At 30.4% G+C, this 23317-nt stretch overlaps 1 protein-coding gene across 4 annotated transcripts; it reads right to left on the bottom strand.

Moving 5' to 3' along the window:
* Positions 1-889: 889 nt before the first annotated feature.
* LOC143225804 (serine/arginine-rich splicing factor 3-like) lies at positions 890-23317 on the bottom strand. 4 transcript variants are annotated; one of them, XM_076455839.1, is made up of 6 exons: positions 23180-23298; positions 22456-22563; positions 16264-16492; positions 8618-8791; positions 5047-5211; positions 890-2240 (listed from the first exon to the last, which is right to left on the bottom strand). In XM_076455839.1, exons 3-6 carry the CDS (start codon positions 16476-16478, stop codon positions 2162-2164), a joined length of 633 nt encoding a protein of 210 aa, XP_076311954.1. In that variant the 5' UTR covers positions 16479-16492; positions 22456-22563; positions 23180-23298; the 3' UTR covers positions 890-2161. The 4 variants fall into 4 exon arrangements, with proteins under 4 accessions (XP_076311954.1, XP_076311956.1, XP_076311955.1 ...); XM_076455841.1 differs by having other exon boundaries at positions 5018-5211; positions 23180-23297; XM_076455840.1 differs by lacking the exon at positions 22456-22563 and having other exon boundaries at positions 5018-5211; positions 23180-23317.

The following is a 23317-nucleotide window of genomic DNA, read 5'->3' as shown; positions in this document are numbered from 1 at the left end:
TTACGACAATCTGAACATTTTGTGGTTCTGTGTGTTTATATACACATACACACAGTCTAATAGTTCTGACTTCAAAGAATCGAGTTTAATTCCATCTTGTAATTCAAACTAATTAACACCACTTTAAATTGTATTATGCCACAAAGAGTTATAAAACTTGTATTAAAATACACCAGTCAAATGCACAGCTAAATCTGGGATGGTTTTTGTGTGCACAAAGGTTGAGATAAAAAGATATGCACATACTGTCTTTATTTTCTGAATGATTTTAAGTTTACCCAAGTCATCAATCCATTTTTTGAGTTTATATCCACTCTGTTACCTTCTACTCCTTCAGAGAGAAGGTCAAAAGTAAGTCTGACAGTTTCCATTACTACAGTAATATAGAACTTAAATATTTGTAAAATGTATTTCAAGAGACTTGATCATCTCCCTACACATACAGAAACGATTATTAATAAGGAAAGTGTAATTTTACTTTGACAGTCATGGTTTTTACTGGGTTCTTGAAACATTTATTGGTAGGTTTACATTGCTACCAAGTGTTATTTTCCAGATTTGTTTACAGGTAATTTGTGATTACACCTACTTATGCTGATCCCTTTCAATTTTAACCGTAAAATTCCCTTACACATTCTACTTCTAATTTATTTTAACAGTTCATTTACTGCCTACCTCTGCCTGTTGCAACAACTAAAAAGTGCAATATATTACATAAATGAAAAGTTTTTAAGAACAATAAGTCTCCTAAAAATACACAGGTTATTTACTTATTTACAAGAAACAAATAATACACAACCAATACTTCTAAACATGCTTGCATAGTAAATCTTTGTCCACAATTGATGTTACATGTGTGCATTTTGTATGAATCATAAACACCCGAAAATTACAAAATTATACAATATTTATTCATCATTATTCTGGCCATTAAACATATTTCTGGATTTAAAGTATTTTAAAGACTTAGACTGAAATCACTGCAACACAAATCTACTTAATATATTTCACTTCTTAAACTCCATATTATCAATATTTAATACATCAATATATTATCAACACCAATAACCAAAATAGAAAAGCAAAATACATGAACATTAATAAGAGAGTTGTAGAGTTAATTACATTGTTAACGGGTAGCTATCAAATAATTTACATCTTAAATTAAACAACATAAAGAAAGGTAAATATAAAATGTTTGGCCCATGCGAATTTTAACACTGAACATTTTTGTAACACTTTACAGTATACTGAACACAAATAGAGTCATGTTTCGGGTTTCGTAAAAATCAGTGAGAATATGTGAAAAATGTTGAAGTTGACTTTAATCTTCAAACTTTGACAAAATTATAATAAATTACAAAACAATAATTTCTCCTTCAGCATTATTGTACATTATCAAGCATTTGAAAAGTTTTACACTTGTATAAAATAAAACTTGAAACAAATATGCAGTTCCTTACAAAAACATTTATTTGGGTTCAGAGTACACCAAAACAAATGATACACAGTCAGTTGTGAGAAAAAACAAAGATTTTGTCTGAGCTGAGAAGTAATAAAGCTGAACTGTTTTCCTACTGATGTTATGAATACAAACGTAAAGCAAGTATAGAGATGCTATGCTACATGCAACATTTATTTTCAAATTTTTCTTATTCCACAAATTCTGAACTTCACAAGCAAATGTGACATCACTATGCAAACAATGAATGCATCTTCATAACACACACAGTCAAATTTATGTCAGAACTACAATCAACTATTTGTTATTCCATTCTTTCATTTATGCAAAAAAATTAAACTTTTTTTTGAAATATACCTGAAATCTAGATAAACTTTTTAAAAACTTACAATGAACAAATGATATTTAGTAGTTATTATCCATTTACTTACCAGATAATTCTCCATGTTAGAATGAAACAGAAAACACAAATTTACATAAAACACAAAAACACAGATTGGTTGGTGATTAAAAAATATGTTATATGTTGAATAAATCAAGTAATTTCTTTGTGATGTTCAGCAAATTACTAAGATAAAATTACATATCAGAACTATGTTATAGAAATGTACTACATAATCCTAAGAGCAACCACAAACCAAAATTTTCTATGTTGAGTCAGGTGAATGTGAAAAGTTAAAAGGCTGATGCAACATCAAACTACTTGCCAGGACTGTCATTTACAGGGGATTTGGAAGCTGATCTGTCTGATGGCTCTTTCTTTTTACCCCTGTTTGACCTATAAAATGAAAAACAAGGAATCTCTAAAATTAACAGGTTAAAATTCAATGTGATCTAATGACAAAGAATAATTACAGTTGCACAGAAAACTGAAGGTAACTTCTATTTCACAACTTTCATCTTCATTATTGAACTTGACATCAATCAAAAATTTACCAGCCGATTTGATAGAGTATATACACAATATCCCAATCTAATATTATTTATCAAGTATAGTACACTTACAAATTACAACAAAACTTAAATTAGTTTTTTTCTTGTGTCTGTGTAGAAAAGTGTGTTTTTACATATGTGGATCAACCATATCAAGACTGTTGTACAAAGAGGTAAATAAATGCAACATCTAAACAGTATTAAGTACATTATTTCACAAGCACTTTGAACATACAAATCAGCAAGTCATACAACAACCACAGCAAATATAGTCATGGTGGTAGTGAGTGTTTAAGAACTTCATGTTGATATTACTTGACATTTAATAGGTAATGTAATGCCACCAAAGATTGAATGATTTTGGTAAAAATACACAAGAGCTCTTTCTGATGTATACTTAATATGCTCAGATTGTAAAGGTATCTTTAGATCAGAATTTTAAAATTCCAAGATACGAATATCTTCTGTACTTAATGGTTACAGAAAAAAGTAACGTGGATTAACTTGATCTCCAGGACTATACAGAATGAAATCTGCAATAACTTTTACGCAGCCATGGTAAAAAAGTGTGGCAACTTCTATGAACTTAATTTTACAAGACTAACAAACAGTTCCCTCACTGATACAACAAATTTTTAACAAGAACATCCCTGGAGTTTTCTGTTTAAATGTAAAGAATAAAGTAAACATCAGTTACGTCATTAAAACTATATGATTTTAGAAAGGTCTTTGCTTCTGCCCTTTTTTGCAAAATATTTTGCTATTTCTGGACATTGTTATATAAAACTTTACTTTCCTAAATTATTATATGCCTCATTCATATCTTGCACATGCAACTGAAATTTATTTGGAAATTCTACCAACCCATGCATGATCTATGAGCTGAGTAAATTTATTCTAAGATTTTGACTTTATCCACTTGTTGATTAAAAAGATTCTATACAGATGCTTGACACTGAGATAACAATAGCCTTACCACAGGGCCAAACTTTTTTTGCTGGCTAAATCACCTGCTGGAGTTTCATACAACAAAAATAGATTTATTGTTTTACCATGTCAAAATTAGAAAGTGCATTGTGCAGCTGCAATTCTTGTGAAATATTGTCTTAACATATCATGTATGTCAACATTACATTCTTGATGTTAAAAGTGCTCTCATTAATTTATTTTCACTTAAGTACTTATCTTTTTCCAATGTTTCTTGATTCACTACACAAATTGTTTAGCAATACAGCTGTAAAGAAACACTGCCCTGAACACTTTCTTAGAACTCAGATGAAAAGTAATAACATGATTCAGCCAACTAAGATCCAATAACTTTAGCAGTAAGTGTTTCATTTTACAAAGTATACACCACATAAATATACAAGTGGTATTACTTTTATGAGGTAATGTGTGACACATGATTAGAATCCTATGCATGTCAATTTCACCTTGTTTATACAGATCAAAAACCTACAAGAATATAATTCACAGATTACATTAATTAAACTAATTTGTACATCTTGTTCACCACAGCCAGAATTTACAACACCTAAATCAAGTTATTAGTAGTGAGAAAAAGGCTATCAAGAAAAACCCTAGAAATTGTTTACATCCTATCAATATAAGTGACCTTACTGTATTTCTTTGATTTGTTCTTCCAAGCAGTATCGATAAGAAATGATTCTGTGAAACTAGTCTACGGCAGAGGGAGAAGAACAGATCAAACCTCAACATCATTAATGGATTATTTTATCTTGAAATTAAACATTTGTTAACCTGTTACAGAGCTAGCTGAGCATTATTTAGTACTGAGTCGAGAATAGCCACGAGGAAGACATTCCAGAAACTACAAATTTAGAGTGATTTCAATATATCTTGCTGAATGAAACTCAGTACTTCTAAACACATCTTTTTGCCTAGTCAAACAATCTAAATCTTTCCACATAAAGATACTGGCTGGCTCACATGTTAGATATTAATGAGGAAAAGAAAATATTCACAGATTAACAGATTTTACCTTGAGCAAAGGTGCATCACAATTTCATTATTTATGAGAATGAACCATTTATGCCATTAATAAGTAAAATAGCACAAAGCAGAAGCAAAAATACTCAGTGTACTGTAATAATTATTTCAATTCACCACATTTTTAAAACACTGACCCCTCATAAAAGATTGCTTCAGGTTTCATTAAATTTTCCATGGCCTAATTGCAAAATAGCATTTTCCATTACTATCTGAATTTGTACGGATCACAAAGATGAATTACAGAAAGCATGCGCTCTGAATCTGATAGCCTTATGATGGAAACTATACTGCAGGGATATTGTCAAGACAAAGGTGGCAATATTAACTGTAACAACATGGTAAGAATCAAACATTTTAATATATTGTATTCAATCACTGTACAGTAGAATATACTAAATAACCAAATTACTGGATGTGCAGCAAAACATGAAGTTCCACTAATTTACACAAATGTAAAATCAACCTTTGTTCAGTAAAAACACACCAACCATGCTATTCCAACACAATTTAGTTTTTGTTAAATAATATTGACAAATTATAAAATATAGATCTTTCCTTTCTCTGTTTCACTACAATATATATATAAATGGAAGGAGAAAGCTCTCCAACCTGGGATCCATGGTTCGCTATGGACTCACCGGCTGCGTGAGCCAGATCTGCTTCGAGACACACTATGTTCTCTGCTACCACTACGACTTCTGCTGACCTTGGCCACTGGGCTTCTGCTTCGAGACCGAGATCGACTGCGACTAGCAGAACGGCCACGTGAGCGGCTTCTAGTACGTGATCGATGCGATCTAGACCTTGAATGTAAGAAAAATATATCAGCTTGCAATCCAAACTGATTTATTAAAAGGAAAGAGATAAATTATTCATAAATGTTCTTATGGTCAATGTATATATAGTAAAGTGAAGGATGTCCAATCCGACTGAGTGATGATATCAAACATTAGGGGGGGGTTTCATTAAATAGAAGTGTCAAACATATTACAATTTTACACTTAAAAGGAATAAAGATTTACCTGAACAAGACTACCACATGTTTTAATGCTATGCCTGATCACTTTGCACCTTTGTTTGTTGTAATTAACATTAGTTTTAGCACAGTACACTCACATAACCAGGGTTTAGCTGATCCACATCAGCAGGGGCAAAAGATGTTTCTATTAAACATAGTTGACCATATTCATAACAGTTTCCAACTCGTGTTCCAATAATACTTTATGTAAATAAGAATTACAACTCTTACCAATCATAAAACTTGAAAGTGCATGTTTAACACAACATCATTTATTGTTCAGCTAGAGGTAAAGGCACTGAAAGGACACTTCTATCACACGAGTGTTCTCCAGACATCTTTCATTATTTGTTGGATGCATCTTCATAACTAAATTACACAAAATCAAAGTCACAGCTGGAAAATTTTTGCTCCAAGCTATAAAAGACTGACATGACTGTACAAGCGAGTATTCATGGTCAACATTTCCCAGTAAAATGTCTGACAGTCTTGGCTGGTCAAATATTGGGAAATCAATAATTTTACAAAAATTTTGGATGACCATTTCTGGTTAATAAAAGATAAGATCTGAAATGCTGTTTATTACATACATTCATTTCAAGCTGCAGTGGAAAAATTAAGAACAATGTGGAAAAAAAAAGGCAGTTACCTCATTTTTATTAGAATTTCACTGTATTCTGGATTCATTTTATTCATGTAGTAAACATTACTTTCTCTTAATAAACCCCCCCAAAACTCACATTTCACATTGCATTTTAAAATCTAAGAAAATTTAACTACACCACATTCTTACAAGCCATCCAATATTTTTATCCAATACATTTTAATAGCTTTGAATCCATATCAGCTGTATTTGTTTTCCAAACTGAAATCCAATGGTACAATAATTAAATAAATTTAAAAAAGTTGCATACCTCAATAATTCTTATTTAGGCATTTGACAGTATTAATAACAGCTACATACTTAGAAAAGTTGGGTTAATTTCTCATGATCAAACAAACAACTGAACAATCAGCAATAAATACAATAAAAAAAAAGGAAAATTTTCTTAAACTATTCCCAAGACGTCACATAAAGTTCAAGATCTAGAGGACTTAGTCTTTTCTAATACAGATAACATCAGTGTTTTCCTTACAGTTTCTATCACTCTCAATGTATAGTTTTTGTGAGTATAATAAAAATTTACTAATCTGCAAGTTTCATTTGTTTTTGAACTTTGTACAAAGCTACACAGTAACTACCTACAATCTCCAATTTTTAATTAATTGATTATAGGGAAGGCAGTCAGTTAACACTGTCAATTTTTTGGGCCACACTTGTCTGACCAAATAACTTATAACACAGCCATAGTTTAACAGCAATGTTATCCAAATCAAAATTCTTGGATTGACAGTCTAGGGAAAGTAATACTAGGACATACCTAACCTTGACAGCAGAAAATACAATAACGTAAACTCAATTTACTTTTGATATGCAATATATTAGCATACTCACTAAACTTGCTAACAGAGTCAATAGTTGAAAATGTTTTTGTGTAATAGAAAAAAAGATGCAACACTAAAAATTTTGTTAGCAATACCCTAAGTTTAAGTTGTGTGTTATTTAGAAAAAAACAAAAAAAACATTGTTCTTTTGGAACCAATTACAATCTGCTGACAAAGCTAAATGATAAATGCGTCTTACCACTCAACTAAGAAACATTTTATTGCAAGGCCATTTCATGACAAGTGTAAAAACAACAGGAAGACAGTAATAAAGTGAGAAGAATATGTATATTAAAATTACTACCACAAGATGGCACCTTTAAACAGAAACTAAGATACTAGACACACTATTCCAGAACCATGTTTTAGGCAGGAAAGAACCAAGATAAGAAATAAAAAAACAACAGAGTCTAAATAAATCATGTGTCAGAAAAAACTAAACTTGAAGCAAACTTTTCACCTCTGCAGCATGAAACTTAATATGTATGCAAGTTCAATAGCTTATATTGCACATCTAACCAGTTTTCCCTACTTTATAAAGAGCACTTTTCTCACTACCTTCTTCAGTCTGAGTTATTTATACATTCTTCCCCAAAACTCTACTGCCCTCTTTCTTATTTTAGCTGCCATACAACATTGTGACGTACAAGATAATTGTCCTGTACATTTATCTGCATACATCCCATGCTGTTATCAATTAAATGAAAATGTAGATCTGTATACTTAATGAAAAAATCTGAAACATTTTTTTATCAAAAAGTTAATACATCTAAGCATGACTGTGTTTGTTACTTCAGCATGTCACCTCCAATTATCTTGAACATTTTGCGTATTTAAACTTACCTTGTGTTGCAACATCCCAGCATTTCCACAAAACTAGTATGTAACTCTAACATGAAAATACATTATCAAATGATCCATATAAAAAAGTAGCTCTATTTCCTCAAAAAATTTTTTTTCCAGGTAAAAGAATTATCTTTCGTTGTTTGCCAAAACAAGAGCAATTAAATAACATAAAATCTTAAATTTTGGAAATATTCCATTCTACTTTATTGTATTTAAAAAAAAAATCAAAGTGAACTGTATGTCTTTTGAATATTTATGGTGGAAATGTCAGGATAGCTGTGTAAACCCTCGATGTCTGTTGATCAAAGATGACAACAGACGAACAGTGACAGATGTAACAAACACTGAAGATGAAAACGGAAGTAACCAGAACAGTTGAGATGAATCAGATGACCAACATCTCACTGGTATGTTGGCAAAACAAAGTTGTGACATGTGCTGAGCTGAACTATGCAGAAAAACTAGCCGAATGATGACATGCTGCAGCTGATCACTTGACCAGTGATGACAGGTGTCATTGATGTATCAACTCTAGCCGCAACTAGCCGATATTTACCACATGAAGATGACTTAGCCTACAAAAACATAGTTAGAAATATAAGTATTACTTATGTTTAGCAGCTGTGAGCTCTGACAAATAATCCAGTGTTTTAACATTTTCTTTTGCACTGAATTCTGATCATCTGAAATTGATCTACTTAGATAAAAAAAAAACTAAAACCAAGGAAATTGGAATTACCAGTGCTTTATACACACATCAAGAAATACAACTCAATAAGTTTAAGAAACATAATACTGTAGTAAACATGCTTCCTACCCTGGAGTGTTAACCTTTCAGCTATCTTTTGGCTGTCACTTACCTGGATCTGTATCGCCTGCTCACTTTACGACAATCTCTAGCATAGTGTCCTCTTTCTCCACAGTCATAGCAGCGATCCTCAGGATTGAAAGGTCTTGACGGTGGTCCCCTATACTGGGTGTGCCTGGACTTACCACTAGACATCTCCACTCTCACACGTCTTCCACAAAGTGATCTTACATGAAATGAGGAATGAATCCAAGTGATAACAGGTAAGATAAATAAAACCAATGTTAATCACTGTCACAATTAGTAGTCTTTTGGTTATATTTATTATATTTAAAAGAATGAAATCAAAACTAGTGACCAAACCAGCAGCTACACTTATAGCACTGATTAGACTTTTTAAAGAAAATATTCATTCATTAGCTATCCAGGTTGCATATTTTGTTCAATTTGGGCATAACAGTAGGTAGAACAAAACACAAGGCCTAGCTATCTAATGAAGTAATTTTAATTATAAAATTACTGTCAATGCTATTAAGCGTAACTACCAGTTGGATTTCACTCGTTACCTCACACACGCAACCCTTTTTGGCCATAACTATTCACACCTGTGGTATTTTTTTTTACTAGAAATGACTTTTTATTAATAACCACCAAAAAATCACAAGAAAAAAATTAGACAATCAACAGTAACCAACATCAGATTAAGGATCACAACCCTATTATTCAGAACAGACATATACTTCACAGAACATTCTTTATCAAATGCGTACTGGTAGTTTCTCCTCTATAAAACATTGTTAATAATTTCCTTCACAGTAATGTTTGTTTTTGAATTTTGTGTAAAATTACACAAGGGCTATCTGCACTAGCCATCCCTACTTTAGCAATGTAACATTAGGGAAGGCATCCACCCATCATCACCCACCACCAACTCTTTCACCAACAAATAGTGGAATTGACCGTCACGTTATAATGCCCTCAGGCTGAAAGGGCAAGCATGTCTGGTGTGACCAGGATTCAAACATGTGACCCTCAGATTACAAGTCGAGCAACTTAACCACCTGGCCATGCCAGGCCTCACTGTAATACCATGGAAACTACACAAAATATAAAGTGACGTAATATTCTACTTAACCCTTAAAGAGCGAGAATGTTTTAGGTATCAGTATCAACTGATGATGGCTGCCATTTAAGGATAGCTTTGGAGAAGTTAAAAAAATTTGGCATATGTGCTTAAAAGTTTGAAATGAGTAACAGCCATCCACCCATATGATTCTTTTAAAAACTTGAGCGAGAAACTAATTAGTATGATTAGTCTAAACAATACTTATATATCTGCATGTGCTTTCACCATATAATTTTGTTTTTGTGAATCAGCCACCTTTAATTCAAGAAACAAAAAAAAATTAACAAATCCATTTTCACTATTAGGCAAAGCTGTATCAAAAATTTCAGACTGATAGCCCATGTGAAATAACAAAACTGAGCAGTTTCTATTGAATAACTTTTCACTTGTGGGTTATACTTGGACCACATGACAAATTATAGGCTGTAAAGACCCACAAGTGTATCAAATAAAGTTTCTGTATTTTTGGTGGGAAGAATTAGAAGAATGGGGAGAAGGAGGAAAAAAATATAACCAAAATTGGATATTTTATTTCTCGTATATTTTTTATATGGATTGCCTTGAAATATGGTAGATGAAGTTAGAGTTCAGTACAGCACATCCAATGAGAATATGTGATAGTGGATAAAAATATATATTAGAAATTTTCAGTAAACTTTAATTTTTATTTCTTTATATTTATTACAGAATAGTTTAATTTTATTTAAAGTTTCTTTATTAAATCCATTAACTATTAATCTTTGTATCAGTATTTCAACATTAATAAAATGTAATTTATTATAAATCTTATGTTATCTGAATAATTGTGAAGTTATAGTTCTTATAACAGAAGAGTATGGTACATTACTATCACAAGAGCATTAATAATAAATTGGAAAGGCAAAATTTTTCTTTTACCAAACATATTTACATTAATATCCTTATCAATAATTTTAATTCTTTATTCAAAATAATGTACTTCTGTATAAGATATTGAAGTATTTGCAATTTCTAATTCTACTAGATAAATAGTGTTAATAACATTATTTCAGGATTATTTATACTGATTAAGTCCTCTATGTATCTAAGTTAAAAATATCTGGATTTATGCAGTGCTCATAATAGAAAAGATATAAATTTGCTATACAAGTAGAATAGTTACCTCCCACTGAAACGTTATTACTTCTTTAAAGCCTGATTATTAAAAAAAATATAGTTATTATAAATGCATAAACTTAATATCTGTTTTTGGAGCTAAATTTTCTTTCTTCCAGTTTATGAAAGCATAACAGAATTGTTCTATCAATGAATTTAAAACAAAGATTAAATCTTTTAATGGAATTGTGGTGTACAAGAGTAATTTATTTTTCTTTATGCAAGATTGACAAACAGAGGTTAAGACTGACAGAGGGTGTCTACCCACCACAATTTAATTTTTGTTTCAGCTTGATTTTGGTTATAACAAACTAATATAATCAGTCAGAGGTTTGGATCTGCTGTTTTTAATGCAGTCTTTCTTTTTGATTTTGTTTACTTAGCTCTATTAACTTTCTAAAAAAACAAAAATATATACACACACACATACACATCAAAATGAGGTTTTGTCTATTACTAAGATATAAGGCAACTTCACTATATATCTCATTACTTTTCAGTTTGAAAGATACCCAAGAACTACCATATGTGATAGAACCACATGCTCGTATCAACAATCATGGCCTACAGAGGCTTATGGGATAATGATTTGTTGAAATTCCACATTTTATCACAGAAGTGAGGAGGTTATCATATCATTCATTCAACTGCCCAAAAACATGTCCTTCATTAAGGATTGAAAAGTATTTTAGTGTTTAAATGTGCATGTGGTAAGAATGTGACAGTGCAAACAGACAATGCACGAGTATGACATCATGACTTCAATGTTTCTGCTGTTAAAAATTTTAAAGGTTGAGATGCTGGACATCCACAATTGGAAAAAGTGTGTTCTATCATGAATGTACCTGTTTGAGCCTCAACACTTTTCAAAAGTGTGAAGAAAAAGTTGGTAAGGTAATATTCAGCATGTAAGAGTGCACGTTTCACTGAAATTTAAAAGTTTATGTATATCTATATATAATGTATGTGTAAAACCAAAGAAATTATATTTAAATACTTTTTTTTATTTATCCATTAGCCAAGGTGTGTAATTCCTATGCTGATTTGATGAAAGATGGTTGCACAATAAGCTTTAATTTTTATCCTTGTGAATAACAAATATTTTAATATGCATTCTGGCTTTCAAACTGTTACTTTCTGATGCTTTAATTTATCTTATAAACATACCAAATAAACCAAAATTATTTTACTTTTTCTGGCTTAGAAATGGGTAGTGCTGTTCCATCAGCAACTTGTGAAAAGACATCCTTTTGTAGAAGCTGGTAGCGTGGATATGTATGGAGATGTATTTACTGTAATTGCAGATGGAGTAAGAAAAGCTATTGATATAGGAACACTGCCAACTCAGGAGTAGCAGTTATTATTGGTCACAGGACAAAAAATTATTCTTAGATGTAAGAAATACATTGTTATGTACGTACAGCATCAGCAAAGAAAGGAGAAAAGTTTGAGCACTTTTGTTAGAGAAACTGGAATGATTTTTCTTGTACAATGGAATATGACATAACTGTAGAATGATTTCAAAAGTCAGATGAGATGCATAAGCTCTCATATAAGAAAATGATTGATGATGGCAGTTCATCTATATATAAAGGTATGGAGCATATTTTTTTCTGGCAGAAATGTAGGCAAAATGGAATGTACTAATCATGCTGCAAGACTGTACATAAAAACTATTCCAAATGTAAGGAGAAAGTGCAGAAAACTGCAAACACTTTAGTAAAGACAGAATATTGAGATTAAATAACATGCTTAGCTACTTGACATAATGCACAAAACAATAATTCCATGGAGAAACTGAAGGAAGACTTAAAGAATGCACCCTACCATGGTGATCATAGCAAATGTAAATCCTGTTACTGTTCCAGTGACAAAATAACTGACATCAAAACAAACTATTTAAACAAGATATTTTATAAAACACCAAAAAGAATAATGACTGCTGTCAATCCATTAATCAGAAAGATTAACCGTCTGATAAGCAATTCAACAACCAATTTAGCAGACTTGTATGCATCTTGTGACCATGTTTATTGGTGGCAAACAGACCTGTAGATCAAAACACAGATCATAGAATAGAAGACCATATATTGCAAGCTTAATATTAACTTAGGCCAGCATGGCATAACTGGCCTGGAAATCCAGCACCACCATAAGTCCATCTGCACTCTTAAAGAAGTATACAGCTAACATTCAAACTCAAAGGATGGCAGTTCACAAAATACATTTAGCTCCCAAGACAAAAGATAATTGCTGGAAATCCAAGAAACTTCTACTTGTGGATAACAATGGAAAGAAGGATTATGGGTCTGAGTCAGAAAAACTTGTGCTATGAAATTCATAGAGCTGAAAAATGATTTGTTAAAGAATTTTATAAAGTTCTTTCTCTACATCTGCAACAGTGTATGGAAAAAGCAATGAAAGAAATGCCCCATTTAATTACTCCACTAAAATTGGAAACCAAGTATAGTAGCATGGAATATCTACAAACACTGAGAAAGGATACTCAGCAGTATCCCCAGATACCATTGTCAGGTCTGACAGTATTACTGAAGTCAAGTGCCTGCTGAGGGAATGACTCCTTTACAAGGTGCACTGTTGATTAAAGATTTCTGTTGTACTTTACTTGATAATACTTTGATAAAAGATACAGACATACATTATTACCAAGTACATGGTTAACTTTATATAACTTGTAAAAAATTTCATGATTTCATTATTTGAACATCTCTCAACATGAGTATTGAACAAATGACTCAAGATGACAATTTTTGGAATGAAAAAATGCTCTCTGCACTGGGTTGGTTTTATTTGCATGCACTATTACCAGAAATAATAGTTCCAAGAATTACAAGTATGATTTTACAAGAACCAAACTAAGTTCTTGAGGCTAAAAAGAAAGGCTGAAGTGAAAACACAAAATATAAACCTTTAAGGTTTCTTTGAACCTATGTTTCAATATACGGAATGTTTTGAGATAAAGGCATCACTGACTTTGTGATTTCCATTTGTTATCGTGTATACACATCTTCAAACAAATTATCTTGAGCATTTATATTATGAATTATCCTTTATGCCATGAATGTTTGTTTTCAAATACAAGTATTTTTAGTACAAATAAAAATTTAAAAAAAAATTGCCTTTTTGCACTGTCAGTTTACATTATTACATTTATATTCCAAAATACACAACTACGTTTTTCATTCCGATATTTTGTAAACAAACAATTTTGTTAGATTTCATCATGTAATATAAAGAACACTAAAAAATACATTACAATAAGTTTATAAATGGTTTCAATATTCTGCAGTTATTTCTCTGTATTATTACAAATATTTTTACTTAAAACAACCACATAAAATCACAGCTTTCCTTACTTCATGAATTTCAAATTTGCCCAGGTTTTGCGACAGTTTTCCTATAAAGTTATTTACCAGATGGAACTTCTAAATAAAGTATTTGTAATTGTTTCTTCCAGCATTGTGTTTATGTCTTCTGTTAGAGTGTCAGGCTGTTAGGGTGGACACACACTATCCCTGTTGTTATAGCAGTCATGTGCCACATTTTACACACTGATTTGAAATAAGGAGAAACTCTTTCAGTTCATGGCCAAGAATGCAAACAAAACCCTCAAACTGCTATGTATAATGAACTATTATCGTAAATTTTTTTTCTTCATTTTACACATTCATAAAACTATTTATATGTAAAAATTACGTGTTTTTAGGTTTATATTTATTTCCAGTTCATAAATGTTGAAGATATCTTCTGAACACTACCACCATTAAAATTCTCACAAAAACTAGCAAGTGGTTTCATAAAACAGCTTATTAATGGTTATGAATATGATGCATTTTTGTTACGTTTTATGTTCTCGTAATTGTGTTGTTTTCCAAGTTTTATTAGTTCAAGAAGTTCAGTTTCACATACCTCTTGACACCTGATCTCATTTTATCTACAATCATGTTAATTTCCAGTTGTACACTAGTAATTAAACAATGTAGTTGTAACTTGCAAAAGGCAAATTACTTGACCTGACTATAGAATAGGGCATTTCTAATTATATCTGTTGTAGGGGTATTAGCCTTCCTGTAATATGTAAAATGAAACTGGTGTTTCAAAATAACCACAATATCACTATGCAGACAAGGTTAGCATTTTAACATAATTATATGTAAAACATAATTAATTGTTACTGCACAAGAATGCAATTCTGAAAGTATTATGGGTAAGGAGGAACTGTGAACAAAGGTTTCATTTTCTACATAGTAAATTGTGTTGATAATGGCTTACCAGACAACATCTTTCATGTGCAATGAATTCTACACTTTTTCACAAAGTGTTTTAAATATACAAGGTCCATCTCAAAATTTAGGTTTATTTTATTCACAACAGAGTCTGGCCATCATTGTCTATACTGGTGAAGTTGTGTAGCTTCATATATTGTTGAACTAACCATCAGAAAATTTATTTTTAGTTTACTCAGCTATGAAAATATTTAATAATTCAGATCCAATACAATCAATTCAGCTTTTCTATATAATATTTAATTTGCATGTGTCATACACCTATCATAAAGAACAATACATACACTACAAAGATAAATCTATAGAACCCAAACTTATACTTCACATAATACATATAAATGTTATGAAACCAATACAAAATAGTACTGAAAAATTATCTGTATATCACTAACAAACTTGATGATTAGCAATCTGTTATTTATTAGCACCAATCAAATTTCATTGTTACTAGTTTTATATTTCCGTAGGTGGTTACATTGGCTTGTATGCATTTCTAAATACCAGCTCAACAAATTGTTGAAAATAATTCATAACAGTATACAAGTTCTAACAGGAAGAATAAGTAACACACGTTACAGAAGATTTTACCAATGTAATATAGACAGTATAATACATAAGCTATGCCTTTAAACTGGATCAAACTAACTGCAATATAATATATTCATGCATTAATGCCATCTATTGGTGTAAATCAGTAATAGTGGGCTATGAAGAAAAACTAAGTTTTAAATTTGGCTTAAAAAATGAAACATTCCAGATGAACCAACAGGTCTTGTTGTCACTAAACAATGTCATGTTAACTCAGGTTAAAGCTCCAACTTAAACACAACAAAACCATGTGTTTGGAAAATAAAGAACATTACGTATACTACTGTAATGTTTACAGTTTGGCAATAAAAACCTTGTCAGAGAAAATGAATATTCATAGTAATAAAAAAAAAATTGGTTTAAAAAAAAAGAAAGACACCATGCAATGCATGGTAAACAAACACAAACTGCTAAGTTTAAATGGAAAATAATCTTTATGTAAAATTAAAAATCTGTATCACCCTAATGAATATATATCCACTTATTTCATTCAGAGATGAAAACATAATTTTGACACAACCTCAAATCTAATTTAACACTCACCTTCCATCCAAAGCTCGAACAGCATCTCTTGCATCTCTCGGATCTTCAAATTCTACAAAAGCAAACCCAGCAGGGTTTCTTGCCACCCATACATTTCGCAATGGACCATAATAACCAAAAGCTTCTTCTAATTCATGTTTTGTACCATTATTTCCAAGATCACCAACATAGACCTTACAATCCAAAGGGCCACTATCTCTGTATCTTCCTGACATGGTTTTGCTGCAAACTAGAATATATACAAAAAGAAACGTTTGGTTATAGTAACATACAAGTTGAGTTTACATCAATCATTTGTAATACATGCCTTGTATGTAAAACAGTAATAAATAAAATTAAGCAGGATATTGATCCATTAATCCCACATGCATGACACTGTTAAAGCACACATGTCACAACTTTAGTATTAATGCATGTCAATAAATTTTAAAGAGAAATAAGTGAAGTTGATGGATATATTTATAGTCAAGAGAGAGAGAATTTCTTCCTTTACAAAAATCTTCCTCTAGTTTTGTTTTGGGAAAAGGGACATAAGTAGATTTGAGACATTGCTTTAGTATCTCACTTGTTTTTTGTGACTTAAAATGTATGTTTCAAAGCTACATGAAGTTTTATTGGAACAACTTAACAAAAGAAGCTAGTCCAAGCCATTTTACAGCCTGCACTTACAAAAACTATACAATTAACACATTCTGGTCATAGTACTTATGACATGGTTAAGGCACTTCTCACAATTTTCCTTTTTACAGATGGTGATGTTCTAAATTATACAGGCAGTAAAACTATAAAATTAACCATTTTGCAATATGCTTGTTATAATATACACAAGTATTCATATTGTAACTTTTGACACAGTATGTGCAACTTCAAAATTTGGCAGATGTTTAACGACTGCAGATTTTTGTACATAGCATATCACATTTTTAATGAAGTATTTTAAATAAAAAGTTGTAAAATTTTTTTTTACTAGTCCAAATGCAAAGAAATTTTCATGTTATAATTGAGAAAATTTGTCCCAAAAATCTCAAATATTATTTGTGTACTCTGCAAAACCACCTAAGTACATTTTAAACATTTGTTTCCAGTAAAACATTATATCTTGTCTGTCATTTTCTCTACCTTAACTATATGGGGTCTGTAAATTTTACCAGTCTTGTAATCACCATAAAAATTAAAAATATGAACTATGCCTTTCTGATTCTAGAATGGCTACAAATTACAACAAGAAAACAAATGTTTAATCTATAAACCTTAAAACACGTATGATTATACATTTATATACATTTCTTATTTTTATTACACTGACACATTGCTTGTGCTTTCATGTCATGTATCCAATAATATAAAATTGACCTTTAGTCTTGACAAAGTTACTTATCTTGGCTGTGTTGTAGTGGACTATATACATATGCATATATATTATTATTTACAAACAAGTTCACTGACTTATTTTTCAAACAACATAAAACAGTAAATATGTATAGCAAACAGTTATATCTTCTAGTTCTGGCAGCCTTTATACTCATTTATACAGGTTGTCGAGCATTTAAGTTTTGCAAGTGGAAGATGCGAAACAAAACAATTATTTTGAAGTTTTACACATACATTTGAAATAACCACAAAAATATATAATTTATCAAGCTTAACTATGCTACATCTTGTCTAACAAAATATGTAATTTGAATCAGCCTAAAGACAACCTACCTGTTTGAAATTTTGATTTGAAAGAATGGTTTCCAAGCACTTTAAAATGGCTAAGAGATAAGAGGGGCATTCTGAGCTTTCTATTGGTTATTCACATCATATGTTGGAGTAAGTGTATACATGAGACAACTTCCAAAAATGGAAAGAGGCAAACAGGGATACTGTGTTTGATTTGGTATATAAGCCATATCTCAAAAAATAGAAAAGACAGTTGTTTTTTTATAATCTAGCTCATTAACTCTGGTTATTTGCTTTATTTTTGAATTTCATGCAAAGCTACTCAAGGGCTATCTGCACTTGGTTATTTGAGTCAACTTGTATGAAAATACAGACTTAGTATTTTGACATTACAAACATCTAATACAAACCAATGCTGTATTCAACATATCATAAGACATACAAAAATCGATATTTTGGTGTGTTTCAACATTTACATGCAAATTACAAAATTAATACATAATAATAAAACTTGAATGAAAATTTATATTTTAATACTGAAATTACCGACATAAATTCATAAAATAGTAGTTCAATACAATTTTAAATGCAAGTCAACAAATGCAATGATATGGCCTTCAAAATGCCATGATAAGTTTAAACAGCTTTCCAATATTCAGAATTATAATAAACATTAATATGTACAGCTTTACGTGCACCAAATAAAACTTTTATATCTTATGCTTGTTCATTCTTCTGAGAATGATATTAGGATATCTTTTCAGCAAGGATATCATCATTAATCTAAAAAAATAAAAATCACACACAAACTACTTCCATGTTTCTTTTTCACAAAACACACACTTCCATGGTATTGGTTAGTTAGGGTGTGTTCTTTCATATGGCTAGTTATACTTCACTGCATCCTTAGTATTCAAGCCACATATCTTAGTGGCTTCATCCTTCTGGTACAATTTATGATTACTGGTTTTAAGCTCTTCTTGATATACCTGATTTACTCAATAAAAAGGTTTCACAATTACATTGCAAATAATATATTTTGCTCATCTTTCACTAAAGGAACAGAAATACCTTTTAATAATGAATTACTCTACCATAAACCTGATAATTTAAATTCCAGTTATTAGTCTAGTTTTCTAGTAAGAAGAGTACACACTGCCATTCAATCACACCTATTGTTATGCACCTCTTATAATAAGGCCTTTTTCTCTTACTACCAGAACTTACTAGGTTGAAAGAATTATAATATACAATGTACACTGTAACTCAGAGCCTATTGGGCTAATTTCAACCAAATTTTGTATGTAAACACTGTGAACAACAAGGAATGTTTACGAAGGCCAAAATTAAATTTAACCTTATCTGTTTTGTAAAACCTGTTAGTTAATTACTCCCAACCTATTGAGTTAATCTCAATCTTGGCAGGTTGATGCTTTAGACAACAATGAATATTCTAAAGGGATTCAAGGTCAAAGTATGAACTTTGCTGCACTGTTTATCAAGCAAACATGCCTCTGTCATGGTCAATGAGATACAGGGAGTACAACTGTGAGATCACCTTAATATGTTTATATGCTGACAGATGGAAAGAAAACTGCAAATGTTGTTTATGAACAAGCTTTATATAAAAAATGTTTATCATAAAGTTTATATTCAAGTTATCACTTTGAAACATGATTGCTTTTAAACTTTGTTTTAATCAAGTTTAAACATTCACCATTAGTTGACAAATATTTCACCTTGTGTATGTACATAAAGAAATTTAACTTTGATATTTGCGTGTCTTAGAATAGTGTCTCATTACAAGTTTTTAAAGTCCAGATGTGGTTAGTTGGCAAAATGCTACTTGTTTCTAATGTTTACATTTAGCCTGTGAATGTAAAGGGATATTGCCTTTTCTTTTTGCAAGTTGATAATCCAGAAGTTATGAATATTGACTGGTTGTTAATACATTTGTTGGAAAAACCATACTATCATAATTAGTCATAAGCCTTTTCTGTTGTATTTTAGGTGATACATTTCGATAAGATACTCTAAGTTCAAATATGCACGTGATAATTCAGTTTATTTTTTATTACATCTTTTACTTCATATTAGTAAATGTAATTACTTTCAAAATACAGATCTAAAATGTGATAGTATATTTAAAACTATGAAATCAAAAATATATTATATGGAAATATATGTCAGCTGATTACTTGTAACTGTTAAGCTCACACAATTCATGAATTGTTTGGTTTGATTTATATGAGTGAGTTTAGCAATGGCCAAAACTTCAGTCTCCTCACTACAATTAATGAATTATGTTGTATCAAATTGATCAGTACAGTCTTATGTTATTACCACAAATACCAAACATAAATAATACGATAGTGGTACTGTCACATTTCAACTGAAAAGGGAAATTTACAATTCTAAAATTCATGTTTTATATATTATATGAAATGTAGTTTGCACATTAAATGTTACAAGAAATAAGTTAAATTAACTGATGTTCAACAAATCTACAAATATTAAATGTGTGAAATGTGTATTTATAGTGATTGGCCCATTTGTATCTACAATAAGATGGAAACCTAAAAATATGAAAACTTAAATAATTTGGTGAAAATATTACATTACAAACTCAGGTCTTAATCATTAAGAAATGAAATTTATTCATGTCAAATTTCATATACTGTTACAACTTATCTAATTAGTTATGTGATGACAAAAGTTAATTGAACGTTTTGATTTTTAATATTCCTTTTCTTTACTACTGAAATTTCTGATAAACATCTACAATGTAATAACAGCAAAGTACTTATTCATAAAAAATTTTACTTATGAGTTTTAGGCCTAGGTAGCATTTAACTGAATATAACCCTAAAATAAAATTCAGATAAGAAAAAAAATCCATCCAGCTTCATACGATGCTCTTTCAAAAACATTATTGCTTATGGTAACAAATATTCTGGTAGAGAAGTAAATAAATGTGGGCCAATGGTTACACAAGTCTTATCTCATCTATGAAAAAAGCTGCATTTATTTCTGCAGTATTTTTTTTTAATTTCATTACCAGTGACAAAATTTTATGGTTTGGAATTTATTTTATGTAATTATCAGTCTTTAGAACAAAAATGTTTGGCTGGTTAGAATAAACAGTCTTCTCCTCCAGCACTTTTATATCTAATCTCCTAACCATTTTGTGTTTTAGTTTACATTATTACTTTTAATACAGCAATATATCTTTACAAATTTTTAAGATTTACAAAGTAATTTTTTTCTAGTGCATTATCTTTTCAAATGTTGTGTAGCAACAATTCAATTTAATTTTGATTTTAAAACTAAAAGTACTTTTATTCATAAAAAAATTTAGGTTTCATATGCAAAATTTTTACAACTTTTGGTTAAATAAAAAAATTATTGTATTTGTTATTTTCACTATTGTATTTTTGTACAAGTTTTGATGATTTGATTGACATTGTAACCACCATAAAAAAGTATGAAATAGATATAAATTTTATTTTAGAATGACCACAAATTAACATGAAAACAAATGCTGAGTCTAAATAGTTTAAATCCCATTACACTATAAATTTGCATTACTTTTATTGACTTTTTAGTGTGCTTAACATTAAAGAAATTGCAAATCTATGGTACATGTCCATTTACGTAGAATGCCACAGAGCAAACAAATTATGCATTAACATAGTACAAAGAACATTTATACTGCAGCTGCATAGGAAACACAGCCTGTTGTTACAGATCTTACAGATGGTTAGTCAGAAAAGCGAGTTAAAAACAACAGTGCAAAGCCTTACCTGTTCTTTATTATTAAATAAAGAAATCTGTTACAATTATAATTTAAAACTTTTTTTTGTTATAAACTACACCAACTATGGATAACATACTCTTGTATAATAGTAGATGTAACATCTCTAATACTTTAGTATCAATGAATATTAATTATTACATCATAGAAATCAAGATACTATGCCTATAGTGGTTACAAGCTTCAACAAATAGGATAAAATGTCTCCAAACATTTGAAGGCAAAACATTTTGGAAGGGAAGCAGAAATGTTAACATTTCTTTTTTAAAGCTTTCAAGACATTATAGAGAAAAGCTGTTTCTGATAATTACAAAATAGCTGGGTTACTAAATTAATTTTGTGTTTTTACTAATGAAGGTTGGATATATATATATTCTCATTAAACAATTGCTGGATGTAAAGACTGAAAATTATTACAATAATTCTGGGTTTGTTAAAAAAAAAAGGTAAGCTTAAAAACAAAGCTTCTGGACAATCTTTTCATAATGAATTTTGAGGATAAAAGACTGGATGTGCAATTCCCCTTCTAATATTTATCATAATCCCTTGTATAATGGGAAGGTGGAAGGCTTTGGGAATTAGCTAATGTTATACCTATTTTCTTTTAAAGGGAGGTAAAAACATTATCCAGGAACTTATAGGCTACCCTCACATCAGTGATGGGAAAAGTTGAAAACTTCAGAAAAGATGCTTTATATGGTTTTTTATCAAATTACCTCATGTGATTCTTCTTGATTTGTCTCTTAATAAATAATTGACATCTAAGCAGTGTACTGTTGGGTAGTGGTAGGGCAAACAGTACTTTGGTCACATCCACTGAAATACTAAGAATATATTTACTGTACAGGTCACATAGTATTCTTCATAAAATATCATATAATAAGGGCTTATTTTGAAAAAAAAAATTTAAAGCCTAGCTTAATTCCTAATGGAGGGGACTGGGATAAAATAGTTCTAGATAAACCAACATGTCCCTTGTTTAAGATGTTATCCTTAATTTTAAATTATATAAATGGATCTAGGCAAAACAAACAATCTGAATATGAAAATATACGACATAAAACTTAAACATATTTATACAAATACTATTTCTAATTAATATTTAAATAAGACCGAAATAAATTAAAAAGTACAAGTTATAACTTTAGTTCTTTCGAAAGAACTATTTTAACTTTAGGAAAATCGTCCTCTGAACATGGCCTGGTGGTCTACTCAGTACTTAAATTTAATCACGAATACTGATAATAATGTCATATAGTTATGTTAGGCTTAGTTGATGTAAAGTGACTATGTAGTATTATTACAGTTCTTCACTTTACTTCAATGAGGACTAACTTAATATGAATATACACGTAATATTAATAAATCAGAATTTGTTAAGATTAAGCCAGGGCCTTTTTTTTTTTTTACATATACAAAAACACATCAAGTGTAACGTACCACAATTACAGTACAATTTCCAAACCGCTTGTTCTAATGATTTCTACAGAAAGACCTGATCACCAAAGGCTTTCTTTGTACAACCCATACGCCTTCTTTGTCTACGACGCATGTGCGAATTAAGTATCAAATAGTCGT

The sequence above is a fragment of the Tachypleus tridentatus genome, chromosome 9 (assembly GCF_004210375.1).
Source record: "Tachypleus tridentatus isolate NWPU-2018 chromosome 9, ASM421037v1, whole genome shotgun sequence".
Taxonomy (NCBI): domain Eukaryota; kingdom Metazoa; phylum Arthropoda; class Merostomata; order Xiphosura; family Limulidae; genus Tachypleus; species Tachypleus tridentatus.
Note: the sequence above shows the minus strand (reverse complement) of the source record. Positions and strands in the feature narration are given on the sequence as shown.

Excerpts from the sequence above, each read along its gene's own strand:
- LOC143225804 (XM_076455838.1), bottom strand. The coding sequence starts at position 16,478 with ATGTCAGGAAGATACAGAGATAGTGGCCCTTTGGATTGTAAGGTCTAT. Across the intron at positions 5,212-8,617 it reads AGCAGGCGATACAGATCCAG|GTCTAGATCGCATCGATCAC; the intron begins GTAAGTGACAGC and ends CTTACATTCAAG. Across the intron at positions 2,241-5,046 it reads AGATCTGGCTCACGCAGCCG|GTCAAACAGGGGTAAAAAGA; the intron begins GTGAGTCCATAG and ends TTCATTTTATAG.